General features: G+C 31.0%; 1 protein-coding gene across 1 annotated transcript; it reads left to right on the plus strand.

Annotated features, from left to right (window-relative positions):
• Window positions 1-8,054: 8,054 nt before the first annotated feature.
• LOC107863034 (transcription factor TCP7) lies at window positions 8,055-10,341 on the plus strand. The gene has a single exon (XM_016708784.2). It carries the CDS (start codon window positions 9,066-9,068, stop codon window positions 9,870-9,872), a length of 807 nt encoding a protein of 268 aa, XP_016564270.2. The 5' UTR covers window positions 8,055-9,065; the 3' UTR covers window positions 9,873-10,341.
• The last annotated feature ends 13,789 nt before the right edge of the window (window positions 10,342-24,130 follow it).

A 24,130-nucleotide genomic window follows, 5' to 3' on the forward strand; every position in this document is an offset into this window, starting at 1 on the left:
GACCTTCCCCCGGAATATCAAGTGCACAACAATTTTAACGTGTGTGATCTTTCTCTAGTGGATGCGGTTGAAAATGACCAAATACCGAATTTAAGGTCAAATTCCTCTCTAGATGGAGAGGATGATACGGCTGTACCAAGCTGTCCAACAAGTTCACGACCATTCACATGTGGCCAAGCTCGGGAGTTACAAAAACTCCAAGCTATGTTCATGCAAATGGCCGTGTGTGAGTTGGTACTTGAGCCATCCAATATTTTAATGCTTTTAAGTGTGAAAAAGAGCCTTGAAGTGTAATAAACTTACACTCCAAGGCCACCCCTTGGCAAGGGTAGGATGGTCATTGTTCTCTCACTTTATGGTGTAATATAAATAGATAGTATTAGGGTTAGTTAGAGTTAGTTCATTCATGATATTTTGAGAAACAAGACTTGTAATGTTTTTGAACTTCTCTCTTCCATTGAGAGGTCCAAAATCGAAACTCAAAAGTGGAGTGACACTTGGGTTGTATCTTGGCTAGAAACTTAGGTTTTGAGGTTCATAGTTCCTCTTGGTTTAAGTAAGAGTTTGGTGTTAACATTTATTAATCTTAGGGTCCTTACATGTTGTTAGGGTTCTTAGATTCTTGAAGATTGTATGTCAAACTACCTATCCATCTCTCTTGATATCATTGTATTATTGTTGAACTTTGAAGACTAGTGAAGTCGTGTGGGACTCTTTTCGATTCACTAGCATTGTTGAACTTGTTGTTCTTGTTGTCAACTTCTTTCTCTTGTTCTAAACAAAATCTTGAAGACTAGTGAAGCCGTGTGTGACCTATTTCGATTTACTAGCACTTTGTTGTTTATCTTGTTGGTCTTGTGATAACTTGATTCTCTTGATACACATTCACTCTTGTATCAAAATATGAGTTCTTCCCGCTAAATTCTTGTTCTTTTTTCACAATTACCAACAAATGTTCATTTTAAATAAATTTAAAGAATTAAAATTGCTCAATAATATATTGAAGATCGAAACTACTTGCAACCTACTTCCATGCATAGGGAAATATTTTTTGTTATTTTATGGTGTCTTTTGCATGCATGTTATTATTAGCTAGTAATAGAAATTAATTATTGATCCACTAAAGTGTTTTTAGAGTGATCCGATATAAGAACTACGAAGTTCACTTCGATAAAAGCGGATCAGAATTTTTTTCCCACCATATTATAAAATACTAGTTTTGCCGGGGCAGACCTACATTGAAAATGTTGATGCTCCGACATCGATTAAATTTGGTATAAAATAAATATAATTTTATAAAAAAGTTGGTATAAGATGGAGAAAAGCATATGTGAAATCAAAAAGATAGATGAGTGCTTTGATTTTCATGCGGAACGACTTTAAAGCTTTGGGTGTTAATACATATGTTTGAACTTCCCGAGCACTCACGACTCTTAAATTCTGAATCCGCCACTGATTCTACCATAATAAATGTAATACTGTAATTTCATAAGTGGTTTCATACTGGAGAGTGATATATACGTACGCAGTCTTATCTCTATTTTGTGAGGATAACAAAATTATTTTCGATAGATGCTCAACTTAAATAAAACATGTGAAATATCAAATATATAAAGCAATTACAATAACAAAGTTTGCTATCATAGTATAGATTCTATTTCTACTATAGATTAATTTTATAGCAACTGCTGTATTATTATTATTATTATTATTATTATTATTATTATTTATTTTTTTTGCTTGTAGATTTGAAATAGTCAAAACAAATGGGCACATAGGTAGGAGGAATAGAACAAAAAATAATAACTATTGGTGTATTATTTATGACTTAATATTCATAATTGTTCCCTCCTCATCACTGATGAGCCTTATCCATTTTAAATTTGTGATGTTGACAATGTAACCACTATCAAATTTCTTCATTTTAATGTGTTACCAAACCAATCATACATTAGGAATCACTAATCATACCTCCAAATTCACTAATCATAATGTAAAAAGTATATAAGCAAATATAAGTATATTTTTTTTTGGCTTTTTAAAGGGGTTTGGGATTTGAGGAATTTATGAGTTTATTGTTGTACCTTTTTTAAACGTGTTTTCAATTTCTTATTTCAAGAGCAAAAATATAATAAAGAAAGTCTTTTGGCAAAACAAGAAAGGAGCTACTAACTTGGATCTCTTTGTTGTTGAACGGGACATAAAGTATATATGACTGGCTCGTGAACGATTAATAAGTGAAAAACTGATCTTTTGTGTCAATACTGTTGCAATAGTAATACTTTCTTAATATTTTAAAATACTTTAGATAAGATGATTATACAATTTAACATATTACCAATTTACAGTAGTAAGCAAAAAGTCTGAATTGAAATTTTGTTATTGTCTTTCATTAAAAAAAGAAAAAAGAAGAAGAAGAAGAAAGGGCATAGCTTGGCCGATATGAAGAGAATTTTTTTTTACTTAGGAGATTTCATTTCTTTTTTTTTTTTTTTGCTTTCTTAATAACTCGAATTCATAATTTCAGAATTGAATGTGAAAAATATTTATCATTCGAACAACTCTCTCTTATGGTAGAATCATACTTAATTACATATTGAATATAAAATAGGGAAAATGTATCGTTTCCACCCCAAATTATAGTCGAAAGGTCAAATCCACACCTAAACTATATAAGTGACCTATTACACATCTTTAACTATAAAAAAGTGATACATTTTACACTCTGTCAGACATTACACCACTTGCATGTGGTGTGGTGTTTTACACGCGCTGCCACGTCAGCATAATCCAAAAAAATAAGAAAAAAGACATCATTTTCACCCTAAACTATAATCGAAAAGTCGAATCCACACCCAAACTATATAAGTGACCTATTACACACCTTAACTATAAAAAAGTGAAACTTTTTACACCCTGTCAGGCATTACACTACTTGTGTGGTGTTTTACACGCGCTACCACGTCAGCACCACGTCAGCATAATTCGAAAAAAATAATAAATTTATTATTTTCATAATTTTTATTTTTTTTTAATTTAATTTTTTTTCCGTCTTCTTCATTGTCTAAAACCTCCATTGTTGTCAATGTCCAAAATTTGCATTACCTCCATTACACCATATTCAACACCATAAACTTTATCCCACCAACAAAATTACCATAACAATTAATTTCTTCTAACATTGTTCTTCATCCGTAACCTAGCGTCTTTTCTTAAAATAAAAAATAAAAAAATTTTCAACTATAATGGTCATTATTGTTTCAAAAAACGGTCATTCGATTGTTGGCCTCTGTGTTTTAAATGATAATGACCAACACATTTCCGTACTTTTTCTATTTGTTTTTCAACTGTAATTTAAAAAAAAAACTAATATGGTAGCAAGCTACATTTTTGGATGGATTAATAATTAACAGACAGAGAGGAGAAAGTCGACGATGAATCTGACTTTTCCGACAACAATTCACCGGAAAACATCGTTGCTACAAAATTTTATATTTTTTTTTTATAAAATTTTATTTTGCCCGTTTAAACACCAAATACAATTTGATTTTGTTCATTGTGAAATTGACATTGATTCGACGAAGGTGGAGGATGAATTGTGTTAGTTGAGGATGGGGTTGGAATTTGGAGGTGGGGTGATGAAGAAACTGTGTTGGTTAGGGCGGGGGTGACGAAGAAGAAGATGGTTTGGGGTTGGGTTTCGGAGTGGGGGGTGATGAAGAAGATGATGGTTTGGGGGTGGGGGTGATAAAGAAGATGATTGTTTGGGGGTGGGGGTGGAGAGATGGATGCTGCGGGTTGGGGGAGGAGTATTATAATTTTTTTAAATTTTTTCTGCATTAATTTTAAATTTAAACGCGCTAATTTTTATTAAATAATTATGTATTTTTCACATCAGATCTAGGGAGTAAAACGTATCACTTTTTTATAGTTAAAGTGTGTAATAAGTCACTTATATAATTTAGGTGTGGATTCGACTTTTCGAATATAGTTTGGGGTGGAAACGATACTTTTTTCCTTAATATTTTTAGCCGTTTACTTTTGTTATTTAATAGGCTGGACACCCCTAAAATAAGTGTAACATACGCGCCTCAGAATGGGGGTTGCGGGAAGGTAATAATATCACTTTTATATAGTTAAGGTGTGTAATACATTACTAATATAATTTAAGTGTGGCTTCAACTTTTCTTATATAGGATGGGGTGAAAATAATATCTTTTTCCTGTAAAATAATACCCAAAATAAATGCATGTCATCACAAGGGTTCAAAGCTTATTTACTTTTGGTACAACATTAACAACCATGTTGGAACACATGCAACATTTTATTATCCACTTTGGTTATAAATAATGAAAAGGTGTATAAAATTAAATTACAATGCCAGACTAGTCAAGTCATTTAAAACTCAAGCCTCAACAGATCCAATTATTGATCAAAAATACATAACTTTGTGGGCCACCCTTTTAAAATTGTGGGACCCAACAACGACCTAACAATAAGTAAATAGGGAAATATGAGGGGACCAAGTTTAACTTCAAATAAAAATAGGAAAATTATGTATGGTTTTTATTTTACGTGACACATGTTTTTAAAAAAATTTAGTTCAAAAATAATATTGTGTTATCATAATTGAAAACAGTTTAACTTAAAATAAAATTATTCTTAGTAAAATGTACAAATCATAAGTTTCAAAATATTTTTCTTAAATAAAATATCAAGTAAAATAAAATAAAAAATATGTATATAAAAAATTGGCTTCAAGGAAAATTTCCATCTTTGAGACTTTTGGTCCACAGTACGGATTATATTAGGCCCACTCTGACAACCTTTAAAGCTTAATTCCCCCTATTTTATCCTTTCACAAGACAATGATAACTATATACTATAGGAAAATGGTGAATTTTATCTAGCTAATTAAGTTTTTCACCCCTATTTTTCCACAAGAAACAACATTTTTCTTTTAAAAAATAGTAAATTCATGGATTCATGCTCAAACAAAATCTAATTCTAATTGAAGTCGCGTGAATATAAGTGTATATATACATGATTAATTGTACATCCATTCATGTATATATTTTCTTTGTTATCTATCATATTATATTGTGTTGCTAGTTTAAATATAATAGATAATTTGATTCTTATTTAGTTTTTGTCATATCATATGGTTACGTAACGATGAAAATTTTATTTCTGTAAGATCAATTTGATATGGTTGCATTGTTATCTTATTTTACCTTCTTTATTATCCAATTATCCTATTTAATTATTTCCTCAGCTTTTTATAATAACGCTATCATATATATAGAGAGAGGGATATTTATCGATTAAACTATTGATGAAGTAGTATATATTTTATAATAATAAAAAATAATATAGTATATCAAAACACTATATTTATCAAATAAATACAATATACTATGAAATGATACTAAGAGTCTGTTTGAATTGATTTTTATTAAAGTGACCTTAACTTATAACTTTTTGCTTTATTTTTATTATTTTGGTTTAAAATCAAATGATTATATGCACTTTCTTATTTCATTTAAACACCATAAAAATATTTGAAATTCTTAAAATAAAGGTCAAACTCATCGGCGGTCTCATAAATTTGGCACGAACTTTCACTTAGGCACCTTAAGTGGACGTTGTTCACTTTTGGCACCTCAATTAGCCATAAGTGTGTCACTTTGACACCTTTTGTTGATTCATCAAAGAGAATGTATTACACTCGCTATTGAGCGCGTGACAGATATATTTTCGTAATTTTTTCATCGTTCTTCACTCTTTCAATCCATTAACTTCCCCACATCATTATATACCCCCAATTTTATTTTTTTTTCTAAGAAAAAGACCAAAATTGTCTTTTCTTCCTTTCTTCTTCTTAGCCTCCATTTATGGAGGTTGAGTTTTTCATAGATGATAACCATCTTCTTCTCCAAATACCCCAGCGCCCCACCCCCACCTTACCCCACCTACAAATCATTCTCTAAAACACCCCACTCTTTCATTTTTGTACTCCATTAATAACATTATTTTTTTTTCCAAACAAAGAATAATGTCAAGTATTAATGATTGACAAAAATGGTAAAATTTTTTTTTTTGAAAAACATAAGCTTATAATTCAAAAAGATGGTAGAAAATTTTTCTTAATTTTTTCTTTTTTTCTGTTAATTTGATCAAAGAAGAGAAACCATTTTAAGAAGGGAACCAGATTATATATAACGTAATTATAGTGACGAATTTGGAAACTTTTTATCTGATATATCCTTTCATATTCTGTTCAGTTGTATTGTTGCAAGAAAACGGAGTTGTTTCAGTTGTTGTACCAAATATTGATTGTTATGCTCTGGATAACAACAACCGCATTCACGATTTTGTATTCTTTGAAACTCTTGCATGTCGATTCGGTGAGAACGGGCACAAATATGAAAATTGATTACTTGAAGAAGGTGAATTTACAACAATTATTGATGAAATTGAGTAGACAAAATCAAGTTGAAGTTTTTGAGAAAGATTCATGTGATTTGGTCGGTGATAAAACGGTTGGAGTGGTGCGACATTTCGGCGAGTCCAATCAATAAAATCGACCAACTTCTGAGCAAATGCGTGGTGAACGAAATTGGAGAAGATGATTGGCAAGTGGGTGGGTTGGGGGGCAGGGGGTGAGGGTATTTGGAGAAGAAGATGGGTATTTGGAGAAGAAGATGATTTAATAATTTAAATTAATTATTTAAAATTTATTTTGAAAAAAAATGACAAGTGTTGGTGTGCTATTTGTCACTTTACACGTCAGCAGCGCGTGTAATACACACACATTATATATTTTTGCTGATTCAGCAAAAAGTGTCAAAGTGACACATTTTTCTTTCTTTGAGGTGTTAAATGTGAAGAACGTTCACTTGAGGTGCCAAAGTGAAAGATGATTCCAAGTTAAGAAGGCTGCCGATGGATTTGGTCTAAAATAAATGAATTTAAACAAGCTCTAACAAGTTACGGTCATTCAAACAATAATAACGTGTTCGTAAAATTCCACAAGTGAATTTTGAAGAGAAAAAAATGTATGCAGGATAGAATAAAATCTTATAAGTGAAATCTGAATAGGGTATAGTATCTTATCACCTCATAGATATAGATAAATTGTATTTGAAAGGCCTTCGACTTAAGTGCTGGGGCGGCCCAAGCATATAAGTGGCCTATGGTCGAAATTGAACGGAGGCCTTAATTTTTTTCTTTTTAAGAAATAAATTTTTAATAAAGTCTATTTTAAAAATTTTATAATCCTTAATAATATAATCGATGAATTAATCTTTCCCGAGACATAGGACTCTAGATATATCAATTTTTTTTAATATTTTTTATTTTTTTATAAAAAAATTATTTTTTTCATCAAATAATATTATTATTTTTCTCAAAAAAAAAAAAAATATAATTCATTATTGTTAAAAAATAGGCCCCCTCAAATTAGGGGACCTAAGGCGATTGCTTTTTTTGTAATGAAGCCGAGCCGCCCCTGCTTGAGTGCAACATTACAATCATCCAAACAACATTAACGTATTCAATAAAATTTCACAAGCAAAGTTCGAATAGGAAAGAATGCATGCAAGATAGAACAAATCTTACAAGTGAAATCTGAAGCAGGTAAAATATATTATCACCGTATAAATATAGATAGATTGTATCTGAAAGACTTTCGACTTAAGTATAACAATTACAATCAGAGGTGGAGCTACCTTAGACCAGAAGATTCATTCATACCTTTTTCAATAAAAAATTATACTACTATTTATATATAATTAAAAATTATTTTTTACATATATATCTATATTTATATTTTTACCTTTAAACTTTTTTATTATAAAAATTCTATCTCCGCCACCAATTATAACCATCCCAAAGTGTAAATTTGCAAGAGGCAGTGAAAATTTTGTGTGAATGTGGAGACACCAACAGCGCGTGAAGGGGGTTAGTGGGTAATGTAGTGGAATAGCTAGCCTAGCAGGGATGAGCTGTGAATAATATGTAAGAAAGAGTATAGTACTACTGTCTACTGTCCCCACCACCCATGTGCCCCTTCTTCCTGTCTCCACCACTTCCTGCTTCTCAATCATTAGTACCCCCTACCCCCCGCCCCCTCTACCTATTTGCTTTCCATTGTTGCATCTCTTATCTCTTCCTACCACCACTCTTTCTAACTCAAAATATTATTTTTATTACACACTTGTTGTTTTTCCTCCACATTAGTCCTTCATTAGTACTTGATTTTCAAATATTTGTTGGGGTTGCTCATTTTAGTTCTCTATTTGCTCCTACTACTACACCCTACACCTACTTGCCTTCCATTGTTGCATTTCTTATCCTTAGTTCCTCAAAATTATTTTTTACATGTTTTTTTTCTCTTTGTTGGGGTTGAGAAATACCACATTCGTCCTCCACCACTACTCTATTTGGACTTGATTTTTACATACTTGCTGGGTTTTCCTTTGTTAGGGTTGCGTAATTTCAGTTCTATTTGGCCATAAATCCCCACATTAGTCCTCCACCACCACCCTATTTGAACTTGATTTTCAAATATCTGCTGCTTTTTCTTTGTTTGGGGTTTGCTTAATTCAGCTCTAGTTGCCCAGAAGTCCCAATCAGAATTTTCTTGCTACTTAGAGAGCTTTTCTTTTTACTACGTAAGTGATGAAATTGAAGCTCCTTTCTGGTTTCCAAATAGTTGCTGCTTTTTCTTTGTTGGGGTTTGCTTAATTCAGCTCTATTTGCCCTTAAGTCCCACATTAGGAGTTCTCTTGGTACTTAAGAGCTTTTTTTGGTTACATAAGTGGTGAAATTGGAGATCCTTTCTTGATTTGGCAACCATTTTTACCTACTCGTTGTTTTTCCTTTGTGTTGTTTGCTCAATTCAGCTTTATTTGCTCATAAATCCCACATTAGTCTCCACCACCACCTTATTTCAACTTGGGTTTTCAAGTAAACTCTCCAATTTTCTACAGTTGCTATTACTGTTGCTTCTTCATTGTTGGGAAAGTACAAATTGGTGTTGTCGAACTAGTTATTGTGCTTCTATGTCGACGTCTGCAGAAGGAAACGGAGCTATAATTGATCCTCAGAGACAGCAACAGCAGCAGCCTTCTGGGGTTGGTACAAATGGTGCTTTAGCAGTGAAAAAGCCGCCAGTGAAAGACCGTCATAGTAAAGTTGATGGTAGAGGAAGACGTATAAGGATGCCAATTGTGTGTGCTGCCAGAGTTTTTCAGCTTACTCGTGAATTGGGTCACAAGTCTGATGGACAAACAATAGAGTGGCTGCTTCGTCAAGCTGAACCTTCTATTATTGCTGCTACTGGAACTGGTACTATTCCTGCAAGTTTCTCTACTGTATCTGTTTCAGTAAGGAACTCATCGACGGGTATTAGTTCGTCTCTTTCAGCTCCACTCGATCAGAAGTCACAGCAGCAACAGCAGTTGATACCTGCCCCCTTTATACTGGGGAAGCGGCTCAGGTCGGATGAGGAGAATCTTGAACATGGAAACAAGGATGATGTGGGTGCTGGTGCTGGAACAGCTACTGCTTCTGTGGGTCCCACAGCAGGGTTCTGGGCTGTTCCAGCTAGGCCGGATTTTGGCCAAATTTGGAGCTTTGCAGCCGCGGCGCCACCAGAAATGATGGCGCCGACTTCAGCAGCGGCTGCAGCCGCCGCCGCTGCGTTGAGTTCACAGAGTTCAAGATTCTTTCAGCAGCAGATGGGAGAGGCTTCAGCAGCTAGAGTTGGGAACTATTTACCTATGACTCAAGGGCATCTCAATTTGCTAGCTTCTCTATCAGGACCTCCACAGCCTTCTTCAGGGAGAAGAGATGATGACGGGCGCTGAAGATATGAATAATATTATTATTGTTGTTAATATTATCGTGTAAATGTGTCTTAATGTTCTTGTTTGTTCTTGTTGTGTTAGATGAGAAACTGTTGTTAGGTTCTAGTGAGTGAGAAATGAACTAGGGACTTTGTGCAATTTCATGAATTATTGCTAGGATTAGGTTTGTTTGGTTTATCTCATTTGTCAGAGTTTACGTTCACCAAGTTTTTGGTGTTGTAAGCTGTGGGAAGATAACGAGAAACACAAGTATCAGGGGAAGTTGCTTGTGATGAATTTGGTGAGGTTTCGAGCCTCATAATAAGCTGCTTTGATCGCTTTGTAACAAGAGATAATAGGGATCAGTGTGGACTATGAAAACCTGTAGTTCCACACAAATGTTTTGTAAGGGAACCATGGCGGTTTCCATTGAATTCAATTCTGTAATTTGTTGAAACTATATCAGTTGTGAGCTAGACTTTCCTACTCAGAAAGAGTGGTATGAAGTTTCATTATGTTATCTTGAATGAGTGCTTAAAGCAGATGTTTTCTACAACTCAATGATTGAGTTGGCATCCTACTGGAGAAAATGAAATTATTCATTTATTGCTCTACCTAACATTCCCCCCTTCCACCCACAAATCATTTTGCAAGCATTGCTGGATTCACCTGTTGATTCATCAACTAATGCACGGGACAGTGTGAAGTGGAATGATTAATAGACTGATGAACATAACTTTGGTGGGATAATGATTGATCATGTGAAATGCTGTGTAGCCAAATATACAAAGATGGAGGATAGAAACTCAGTTTTTACACTTGAAAACTTTTCTTAGATTGGTTATGGACCTTATAATTTTGCTGCAGCTTGATGTCTAATCCGAGTATATAAATGTGCAATGTGTTCCAAAGATTCATTAAAATTTTGTAAAACGCAGTTGTTAAAAATGTTGTATTATCTCATATATTTACGGACGACATGATGCCCTATTCCATCATGTACTGCTTCAACTTGGAGGAGGAAGGACTTATACTGCTGCATCTGATATTTTTCACACCTACTGGGAGGATTCTGCTCCGCAGCATCTGAGATTGACGACAGCTTTCAGCTTTAAGCTTGCATCAGGTTAGGTAAGATGTGGCTAAATTCTTTGCGCTTTACTTGTGATTCTTTTTGAATCTTATATATTTAGAAGATAAAGCATATCGATAACTGATATGTTATATGGGCTCAGAAAGCGAGAGATCAAAATGATTCTGTGATATATCTGCTTAGTCTTATTCCAAGGCTGACAAAGAGCTAGGCATGCTTTGCTATCCTGGTAGGAAAATAAGAAGATTTATATATGTTGTTGAGATTTGAGCGCCGCGCCCTGTTATCTGGTTGGTCTTATCTCGAGTTGACAAAGAACTAGGAATGCATGCTAAGTATCCTATAAGGAAAACAAGACGATTTAAGTATATCTTGAAAATTTGCAGCCCCCGCAATGTTCTAATATAGATGGGTGAACAATCAAAAACACACCTAAGTATCCTTGTTTTTCGAGTTTCATAGGTGTGAGTTTCTTACCCGAATTATCACCAACTAGTTGTCAAAATACACCTCAACTATCAATTGTTCACTATTTATATCTGATTATCATCATCATTGTAGGAAAACGGAGCAATTGATAGTGGATGTTTGTTTTGATAAATAGTTGGTGATAGTTCGGGTAGAAAACTTGCTCAGCTGTTAGTTTGGGTATGAAACTCGAAAAACCGGGATAGTTAAAAACTATTCACTCAAAACTAACATATCCGGTGTGATACTACTTTTACGAGGTGGCAAGCAAATATGTTCTTCATGATCGATTTAACTCCACGAGCTGACTTATTTTCTTTCTGCATTAGTTTCATCTAACCATCCAGAGTAGCAAATGGTGCAAGATTACCTATCTGGTAGAAACTCATAAGATCAAACATTGTTGGATCTGGAATCTTAAACCTTTGGTTGTTATTCTATTTGCTTCCCACTTTATGACAAAACTCATATATGCCGGGAGATCGATGACATTTTTAAAAGCCAAATGCTACTGAACAACAGTTTAGGAAAGGTAATGTTACTGTTTTCAGCATACCTATTTATCATATTAGTCGTCTTCTCTCATGTTAATCTTGCTGTCTCTATCTCCGTTTCCATCATATTCCTAAGAAATATATCTGTTTCAATTATGGCAAAAGACGCTAAACATGCCATTTCCGCAATAGAAGACATAGTTTGGCTGATATTACCTGCTTGTTTAATGATCATAGAGATTTTGGGACAAGTCAAGTTTAAGATGTTAACAATGGGTGTCAGCTACTTCAAGCTGTCTATGTACTCAATGGGTTGCTCTTACCTATGTTACTAAAACTCTCCAAAAATCTACATTGGTGCGTGTTAGATCCTAAAAAGTAATGCAACTTTGAGGATCAAGAAACGAAAACGACAACATATTTAGAGAGTCGGGGCAACACAAAGTCTTGCTAATATGAGTTACATAATGATTATCACATATGCATTTCAATTTAATTGTGAAATGAACTTGTAAGTGGTAATCTAATTTAGCTGAACTCTGGGAGAACAAAAATGTATCTATAATCTGTATAAAACATGCTCAAGAGCACACAACATTGTGAGACTTTTTTTTTAGAAACAATGGAGTTGCTTTTCTTTGTCAAATTTCTGTGAGAAGACTGCCTTTTTGTCTCCTAACAACTTTGTGCATTATTTTACACACTTGATGTTTTACTTGAATGCTTGCTTGTTATTTGATTCTGTCTCAGAAAGGGGAGACTTTGAGCAATAGTAAAGTTATATCCGTGTGAGTTCTAGGTCATTGTTCGAGCTGTGTTGGACTCAACCGGTGATGCTTGCTTTAGGTGCGGAGGTGTGGCCCTTCCATGGACGCCCTACGTGAATATGCAGGATGCTTCGTGCACCGGCTGCCTTTCTTATTCAATTATGCCCCACTACAATATTTCATTGGTTATCACTTAATCTCAGCCACACAGGAGCTATATGGGGACTATATGTGTCTATATGTTGTTTTTTGGGTTTTATAAAATCTGTATTTTACAACAAGAACTTCAAACACATGTTTATATTAATGTATGAACAATCAAATACATTTGCAACTCTGTATTCACAACTGTGAACTTTTAACGACGAGTTCGACCAAACTTATGAACAATAAAAAATGAAGTTCAAACTATTTTATAGAAAATGGCAAAATCAAAGGTTTAGAAAGAGATGAAGATTGGAATATTCAAGTCCACCGAATTCACGGTGTATCCTTAAAGAAATTATTGCCCTCAAGTATTCGAGGTTATGAAATATATACTCCCAGGATAAGATAAATCACTTCAACAAAATAACGGTATCTTAAACTCTGTCGAATGCCGAATGCACTTAACGATAACAAATCATGCTAGAGTTTTTCAAGAAGAGGAGTGTTTTTACTTCAAAATCTCATGTTTGTACCAGAGGAAAAAATTAGGTATTTATAGTCATCAAGGTGTTGCTTCATAAAGAGAAGCAATGGTTCAGAAAGGTGCAACTCTTTGAAAAAGTCACAATCTATTGGAAATGTCATAAGCATCCAAACTGAAAAGATGCATATTCAAATTGCATCCTTTCTTTTGATGTCTTTTCAGAAAAATACCTATATTAATTTTCTAGTCACACCTCTTAAATATCTAACACTGTATCCCTTTCTTACATCCAATTGTTGCCCTATACACTTCGATCAAACTAGTTTACTATGTATAAAATGTATAAGGTGTGTATACTAAACTGAATATACATATGTTATACATACCTATACACCATATATATGTTGATTCAGTCATGTTGGTAAACTCGTTGGTCTAACCTGCATATTCGTAATTTTCCTTATTTCTTATATAAACTTGATTTCTTAGGCTCATAATAGTATGTTAAGAACACTTAAAAACATTTGTAAAGATGTCACTATTACAAACTTCTTAGGTTCACTTGATTGATTGTTATCTAGATGTCTTCTACATTTCAAGTTATGTTTCTTTCATCATCATTGCAATTAGATTTGATTCTCTTAGCATGATAGTTTTTCTTTCTTAAAAAATAAGGCTTTTGGTTTACTAAAAGCTTACCCAGATATGCAATTGTCATGGCCGCCTACATACATTATGTTATGACTTATTACCTAATGAGGCAGCCGCATCAAGAAAATGCTATAGTATGAGGGATCGTTTGGTTGAGTTCGAAGCTTAAAAGGGCAATTGAATAAAAAATGTCAAATTGGCCAATGAAATTTGGAGATAGACAAACAGGAACAAAAATGTCCAAACGTCAAAAGTTTGGGGAAAGAACAAAAATAACACCTAAAATAAACTAATTTTACAAAATTATCACTCAAATTTATAATACCGATAAATAGCCACTCGCTACTCGCATAATAAACCCGGTACATAGCCTCTTCGTCACTCGCGACGCGAATCACAATTCGGCCCTTCCCATTTTATTTATTGGGCCGACTTTTCATCTTTATGTACTGTGACTCAAAAAGTATGAACCACTCTTCATTAGCCTCATGTGTGAGATTTGCTACCAAATTATTACACCTGGATTGACTCCAAGTCCCTAGCACTTTCTACATTACAGCTTTCAAGATAATTAATACATAATATTAGTAAAAGGGAAGAGTATTTTGAAGAAATTTATTGTATAATATTCTTTTTAAACAATTGAGTAATTGCTTTTTTTTTTTTTTAGATTATTTTGCATTCACCAATATTAAAATAACATACTATTTGTTTTGTTTAGTTTTACTTATTTATACAATAAAATACAATATCATATACTTTTAATATAACATAATTGTTAAAGATATATATTTATATATAATAACGATATAGTTTCTATACGTATACATATTCTATATAATAATTATAGCATTTTTATACACATTCTATACAAGTTTTAACTACAATTATTATTTAGATACATATTTTATACGACTCAATATAGTTTCTACTTGCATTCTAAAAATGTATCAATCTAGTATAAGAGAGTATCAATTGAGTATATGGACACTGCAAGTGTATCAATGCAGTATAAAAGTGTATTAGTGTAGTATAAAAGAGTATCAATTGGGTATGGGGACCGCATATGCTTGCATAGAATTGCCTTTCTATTTTTGAAAAAGTGTATCAATATAGTATAAAAGCGTATCAATTTGGTATAAAAGTGTATCAATTGAGTATAGAGATTGCATGTGCCCAATTGGGCCAAATGGCTAAAAAGGGGAATTACTTTAGCCGACTGGCTATAGCATGTCCACCTTTTCAAATGCGGCCATTTTTTTTTAAAATGATCATACCATGTCCTTTTCCCCAGTTGTGGGCCCATTTATTTTTCCAACTCATCCTACTATCAGAATGATTATTTTATTTTTTTTGGTTTTCTTAAAATAAAAATATTCTATTTTTATAAAAATAATCTTATTTAAATTCTAATAATATTTTTTTAAAAAAAGTTACCTTTAAATTCTGAATATTTAGTCTCCCCGTTCTTGATTAATTATCGTTCTTACTAAAAATAGATATTTTCGATTTTCCTTAATGCCTGTTTTTTCAAAAAATCAAAGTGTAATTACCTGTTTCTTTCACCTTTATATTCACCTTTATATTTAGTCATAAATCTGAAGAGATATCAATATATTGTAAAAAAAAATATATTAAATAGAGAAAGTAATAAATAAGAATAATTTAGTCAATTTAATATATAATTAATATTTTTTTAAGAGAAGTGCAAATAAAAATGGTGACAATAATTTAGAAATGAAGGGATTATTACAAATTACAATAATTAACAACTTAAAATATTCACTCTCTACTTTAGAGAATTGACTAAATATATTCGTCGTCATATTTTGGGATCAAATTTTCTCTCGCTGTCATACTTTGGGGTCAAATTTACCCCTCTATTTGAAAAATTGGCTAAATATTCCCCTCGTCATTTTGTGGGGCCTAATTTACCCTCGATATCATACTTTGGGGTCAAATTTATCCTCGCTGTCAAGAAACTTTTCACATGTATCCTTTTAAGTAAAGTCCAAATCAAAATTAAATACCTTATTTTTAAAGAAAAAAGGACATGGGATGATCATTTAAAAAAAAATGACCCACATTTGAAAAAGTGGACATGCTTAGCCAGTCGGCTAAAGTAATTCCCCTTTTTAGCCATTTGATCTAATTGGGCACATGCAGTCTCAATACTCAATTGATACACTTTTATACCACATTGATACACTTTTTTAAAAAAAGAAAGGAAATTCTATGCAAGTACATGCAATCCCTATACCCAATTGATACTCTTTTATACCATATTGATACACTTTTATACTACATTGATACACTTACAGTATCCATATACTCAATTGATACTTTCTTATACTAGATTGATACATTTTTAGAATGCATGTAAAAACTATATAGAGTCGTACAAAATATGTATCTAAATAATAATTGTAGTTAAAAATTGTATAGAATGTGTATAAAAATGCTATAATTACTATATAGAATATGTATATGTATAGAAACTGTATCGTTATTATATATAAATATATATCCTTAAAAATTGTATTATTAAAAGTATATATTGTATTTTATTGTATAAATAAGTAAAACTACACAAAATAAATAGTACTTTATTTTAATAATGTTATATCACTTAAAGAAGATTGTCATGTAAATGGTTTAGAATAAAATTATAAATATATCTAAAATTTCAGTTGAATTGTCCAACGTCTACTTTGACTTCTGAAAGCGAAATGGACTAAACTTTGCATTATATCTCAATCAATCTGAATAGGACTAAAGTTGACTAAATAATTTGTTTATTTGTTTGTATCTGTGTTATCTTAAGTTAAATTGCTTCCACTCAAATCTCTACTAAAAATTACTATAATATTTCACACAATGGCACAAGAATTAACATAACAAGATGTTCGAGTTCCAACAGTGATAAACCCCCCCCCCCCCCCCCCCAAATAAATAAATAAATAAATAGAATTCAAGTGCGGATTAAAGTACAGTAGGACACTATAATAATATGTTATTATGAGATGCTAAAAAAGAACGAAAATTACATAAATACACAACTTATGTTTTCAATATTACAAAAAATCCCAACTCCCTAAATATATTATAAAAATTTCAACATATACACAGAATGCTATGTATATGTCGGCTATGTTATGTATATTAATAGGGATAAAGAGTAAAGTAATTAAAAAATTGGGAGAGAGTGTAATTACTTCTAAAAGAGTTGATATTTATGTTATTTATACTTTTATATTTAGGTACTAGTTTTGTGGAATTATTTTAGTTTTAGGTGTTATTTTTGTCCTTTCATTTTTAAAAGGAAAAGTTACATATATACACAAGCTAACTATTAAATATTACATAAAATCTCTATTCCTCAAAGTAATTACAAAAAATCCTTTATTAATTACATAAAACCCTTAAATTTATTCTTTCTCTCTCATACCCCTCATACATATCAAAATACCGTATTTTGCTCCTTTTTTGTGCATCGATTTTTGTTTCATATCTGTGCTCCTTTATTTACGCCTACAATTAAGCTAACGTGATCTGAGAAATTTCAAATTGTTCAGTTACTAACCATTAACTGAACAAAGTTTACCTTCTTCATTTATTTTTAAGTTTTTTTATTAACTTTACTAAATCAAATTTGGATTCAAATTTTTCTTTGTTGCATGTATGTACTTATAAAGTATCCGATTTTGTAATTCAATAACATTGTGAGAGTTGAAATTTGACATATTTTTCCATATATTTCAAAGTCAGTTTTTGATTTCATGTTTAATTGAGGGAAGTTGTCGTTCAAGTTCAAAGAAGTCAGCTTCAAAATCGACAAGTAAGAAAGAGGTTGATGATTCTGGACGACCACGTCTTCCAAAGATATAGCTTTTATATTACTTGATTTAATTTAGCAAATGAATAATTATACGTTGCTAATCATATTGTAGGATTATACAGTAGAATTGTAGTGTAAATTACATTGATAGTTTTAAACTCATTTATCAGATCAGGTACACTATACATTAGTTTGGGTACATTATACTTTACAAGTTGTAAAGTTATACAATAGAATAATAATAGGTTGTAAGACTACTGTTTTCATTCAATACAGTTGTGCAGACATTATACATTAGTTTATTTATCAGAATAATGTATAATATACGTGTTCTGTTTTATATTTCAGTGTACGTGTATGAGATGCATTATACTATACATCAAGAAGTTTTTATTACATATAAGATGCATTTTATGTATTAGGTTACATTATACAGTTAGAAAGTCTAAACCATGTATAAAATTACATTATACCTTTGATAAGACTATATTTATAATATGAATAAGGTGCATAGTTTATATGTATAATGTTACATTATACATTATGCAAGATTACAGTATTAAATGTATAAGGTGTATACATACATGTGGAACTGTTGTATAATGTTATCTGTAATATGTATCAGTTTACTGCTATATTTGTATCTTTTTTAATTGGAGTCTGCTAGTTTGTAAATGCTTTTGGTATATATTTTTTTACATGTATAATCATGTATTCCCTCCGTCCCAAATTATGTGTCATCATTTCCTTTTTAATCCGTCCCAAAATAAGTGTCGCCTTTCCTTATTTGGCAACTTTTTAAAGACACAATTACCCTTTTACCCTTATTGATCCCACTTGATTAAAAAAAAAAGATATTGACACATTTTTTGATAAAGGATAATTTGGTAAACTTTACCAAGTCTTCCCTTATTTCTTAAACTCCGTGCCCGGTCAAATGGTGGCACATAAAATGGGACGGAGGGAGTAATAATTATTGAAGGACTTGTTAATTCATAATTTTTTTTTTCATATCAGGGACTGTGGCATTTTTTTTTATGCATATGCAAAAATATTAATTGAAGGACTGGAAATGCATTCATGTGGTTTGACGCACAAAGTTAACGTGCATGCTATGCATCTTTACTTTGGAATTACGGAGTGAGCAAGACTATTGAAGGATACACAAGTGATAATGACGGTCCTCTACGTCCAAGGAATAGTTATCTCCAATCAATTAATGAAAGTTGTTACTTTAGAGTAGCACGATTTTTTAATAGTCTGCATGAAAACATCTAATTCTTGTTTTAGTAATGGATGTTAAACAATTACAATATTTGTTAGTTTTTGATGTTGGTTTGAAATTTAGATTTTATTGATCTCTTTGAACTGCTTATACATACATATGTTATGTATAGTTAATGGTTTGTTTACTAGGGTCATGTTTCGATTTTAATTAAGTGTATTGTAATGACGTACAATATATTGTATTCGTACTATCTAAGTTGGCAACTATTACATTTGACGTACATTATATTGTATTGGTACTATATATGTTGGCAGCTATTACATTAAACAGTGATTTATATATAACGTAAAACAATCAATTATACATTAAAGTGCTATTTTATATCTAATGTATAACATTTTCAAGAACAGAAATTCATTAATATGTCAGTTACATCTAATGTATGGATGTATGGAATGTGAGTCATACATATAACATTTGTTTCATACATAGAAAGTTAAGTATAATATATTCTCATACATATGGTTAAGTTTTTTGAACTTAAACCAAAATAATGAAAACATTTACATCATACATTGAAGCTAAAGTATAAAATTTTATCATACATATAAAACATACTGTTGTTTGAGTCTAGATCATACATATAATCTTGGCAACACACAAAGTAAGAAATGTATAATACATTCTCATACGTATAACACATTATAGCACGACCACTTAAATTAAACTAACTTCCATACATGAGTGTAACGAAGATCTCTTGTTTAAAAATGAAAATTTGCAGAAGTTTAGTTATAAACAGTATTATACATTACATAGAACTGACAGTTTAATGCTTAATTGTTTGTTATACAATACATATGAATGACTGTTTAGTATTATAATTGCCAAATTAGATAGTATTTATACACCTTTATGTATAATGTAAAGTGAAATAGTTAAAGGAATGCAATATGATTCATGTATAATGTAGAACATTGTTGTGACAATCTGAAACTATTATTACAAAATAAACTTGAAATAACAGTATAAAACATAATTCAAAATTATTCCAAATTATCAACATCAACAAAGTAAATTATTGATTCAAACGAAACCAAACTAAGTATCATCGCATGGAAAATCAAATTATTTTTCTTCATGGTTCCTTTGGAAAAAAATCGCACGTGCGTCGTGTGACCTGCACGTCCGCATTTACCGCAATAGTTTGAACTTGAAGAATGTGATTCACTTGATTTCAAATGTCTTCTTTTCTTTGGTCTACCAGGAGGTTTTCTGTATTTGGGCGGTAGAACTTCTTCATCTTCTACAAATTAAGGAATTACCTTCATCAATGTATTTTACTTCAATTTTTTTACGAACTTCATCAATATTCAATTCCTTTGCAATGGTCGAAATCAATTTTAAGAATGTTATACTTTCTAAAACAATAATTTTATCACTTTTGTATTGCTGATAAAGAATTTCGGACTCCCAAGAACCCAAATGACGCAACAATATAGCAATGTTCATATTGATAATAGGAAAAGAGAAGAAACTAGATGTGAACGTATTTTTTTGAGTGTGAGTTTCAGATCATAATTCAAAAAAATTATTGTGATGTTTAAAGATATTTTTTCAATTTGAATTTCAGTTACTATTTTTAAGCATCCAATAAATCAAAAGAGTTAATTAATGTTGTTAATTAAGCAATAGAATCATCATATCTGATTTTTCTTTTCATAAATATAGGCTAAACGATTTCCTCATATATTGAAGCAACGTATGAGGGTCAACGACATGTATATGCATTTTATACAAAATCGAGAGCGAGAGTCATTCTGAATTTTATGTAAATACTTTCATTAAGGAAGGGATTTATGTGGTTTACACTTTTAAAAAAAATAAAACACACTCTAATCTAACCCATCGGACCTGACTTGAGCCACAAAAAAGACACAAACAAATATACCCCCTCAGTTTTGCTGATCAAATTTTTTCAACGAGATTAAATCACTGAATATTTATCAGTGCATAACTCATGAAAAATGAATTTGTATCAGTGCAAACACAAATAAATATAGCTCTCTCTCATTTTATGAATCTGCATCAGTGCAGAACTCATGAAAAATGACACTTAGCGGTCAAATACAATAAATTAGGTCCATTGAATATTTCTCTAGATGATTGAGTTAAGTTGTCTCCTGATGTGTCAATCGTGACACATCTTCATTCTTATGTATTTATATACAATTGGGATCTACACTATTTTTTCATCATTTATTTGCTTAGAAAATTTATCACTGATTCTAGAATATAGATACATAACTAAAATAGGAGCAGAATTTGTAGTAGACATTTTTCTCTAGTTCCATGTTTCTGCATTATCACATTTTATTTTACTTTTTGTTCATTTATAAACAATCTACTGATGCTACACGTTGAAAGAGAAGTATATTTGTTCATTAGAAAAATTCAACCAATAAAATTGAGGAAAGACTATATTTATTTGTGTATTTTTTGTGGATCGGATCGGACGAGTTAGATTAGGGTGTATTTTATTTTAAAAAATGAGTCATTTAACATTAAGTTGGGGTATTCTGTTAAAAAAATGGTACATGCGAAAAGTTTCTTAATAACGAGGATAAATTTGTCCCCAAAATATAACGAGGAGGATAAGTTTAATCCCAAAATATGACGAAAGATATATTTTATCAATTTGCCAAAATATAGAGGTAAATCTAGCCAAAGTATGACAACGAGAGTAAATGAGAATATCTAGGATAGGGGGCCAACCTCTTGGAGAGAGACATGTGGGGAGTAGAGAGGTAAATTTGACTTTTTTTTTCGCTAGAAAATAAAATCTTCAATTCTTGCATTCTTTCGTCTTAAAATAGTTGGTATATTTGTTAAAACTGGTTTAGATGTACGTGCCTCGCGCGTGTATCTCACTTTAATGAGTTCAAACCTTATTCTAAATATGACATTTGTTTAAATAATAAACATGAATACAATAATTACATCCAATATTGTTTTAGTATGTAAAGATGGAGAATTTATTTATCAAACCTAACCTTTACGAAAAATATTTCTAAGAGCCGATCGGCATTCATCTATCACTTGTAAACTGCAATAAAACAATATAATGATAGAAATATCAAAACAATACAATTAAATCTAATCTTTACACATAAAAATTTTCTCAAAGCCGTCCGACACTCATCTACCACTTGTAAACTATAACAAAATAATACGACAATAACGATATCAAAATAATACAACTAAACCTAACCTTGACATAAAACAAATTCTCAAAGAAGAGATATTAAAATAGTACAATTAAACCTAACCTTTACCTAAAAAAATTCCTCAAAACCGACCAACATTTATCTACCACCTGTAAATTATAATAAAATAATATGACAAAAGTGATATCAAAACAATACAATTAAACTTAAAGTTTATACACAAAAATTCTCTCAGTCGATCGACATTCATCTACGAACTATAAACTACCACAAAATAATAAACTAATAGAGATAGTAAGACAATACAATTAAACTTAACCTTTACCTAAAAAAAATTCCTCAAAGTCGACTGACATCCATCTACCATATGTATATTAAAATAAAAAATAAGATAATAAAGATATCAAAGCAATACAATTAAACCTAACCTTTACACAAGAAATTCTTCAAAGTCAACCCACATATATCTACGACCTATAAACTAAAACAAAACAATACAATAGTGATCACAAATCTTCGATTTTGATGAAAAGAATTCTCGTCTGAGCGAAAACTTTGACCCGAAATAATGACTTGAATGAAAACAAAGAAGATACATATATACACACACGTTGAATTCTATTATGTTGACAAGAACATTGAAGAAGTTGAGGGTTAGAAAATCAAGCATCCATCAATCTAAACCTGCAATCGAATCAAGTTAGATGAGTATCCATCATATTTTTTCAATAGGCAAGAAAAATTAATCCTAATTTATCAAAGTATAACCGTAAAGTTAAAAAATCGAGAGAGAATCAAATTTACAAAATACTCCATAAAAACATACATAATTTAATGAATATAAATATTAACATGACATACTTACAACAACGTCAAGATGCATATAAGAAATCATCAACCTCAACTTCCACTACAAAGCAAACACAAAAGAACATACATAAATGTGAAATAGACCATACAAATATTAAGAATTATATTAATTAACTTGAAAAAAAGTAATAAAGATGCAAATTGAACCCAAATTCCATTTGTCCATGGACGAATTTATCTTTACCATATGTAACAATTCATAGAATAATTTCATAAGGAAAAAAAAAAAGGAAAGAAGACCGACTTACAAATTCAAGAGGTATATATCTTATTACGTATATTTATAGAAGTATGTTTTTAATAAAGCCCTATTTTAGGAGTATTTTCTAGTTGAACAGTAGAAAGAAAAATATTAATTAATATATAGGAGTCCCATATATTTTAGGAGGTTTAGTTAATATAATAAAAATAATTAAATAATAAATTGAAGAAAATAGTGAAAAGACAGTTTTGTCTAAAGAAGAGTCTTTTAGTGAAGGGCAAAAAGTTCAAATCACTTTTCTAAGGCTTTTCACACATTTAATATATTATAGATTATAGATATAGATATAGATATATATAGATATAGATTATAGATTATAGATATTATAAATAATATTGATGTCTATCATTTTATCGTGAATCTCTATCAAGAATATAGAAAACATGCATCAATTTATATAAAATATCTTCTTTTTTTTTGGTGATAAGTTATATAAAATATCTATTAATATATGATGATGACATGAAATGTCTAACTTAAAGAGAAATTGGGAGGAATTTCTTTTATAAATAGATAGACCCTCGTCATTGTAAATCATTCCTCAATTAAATAAGAGAATCTATCGATTTGTTTTCTTACTCTGTATTTTATAACATAAAAATATTTGTCTTAAAACAATTACCGTTTTAAAGATCAAAATAATATTAATTATTCTTTATCAATTTTATCATTAACAATTATTTTAGTTCTAAGAATGCATATAAATAGATATAAATTAAAGAAATAATAAGACATATATCAATTAAATCA

This window comes from Capsicum annuum, chromosome 5 (assembly GCF_002878395.1).
Source record: "Capsicum annuum cultivar UCD-10X-F1 chromosome 5, UCD10Xv1.1, whole genome shotgun sequence".
Taxonomy (NCBI): Eukaryota; Viridiplantae; Streptophyta; class Magnoliopsida; order Solanales; family Solanaceae; genus Capsicum; species Capsicum annuum.

Coding starts and splice junctions, on each gene's coding strand:
- LOC107863034 (XM_016708784.2), top strand. CDS start 9,066: ATGTCGACGTCTGCAGAAGGAAACGGAGCTATAATTGATCCTCAGAGA.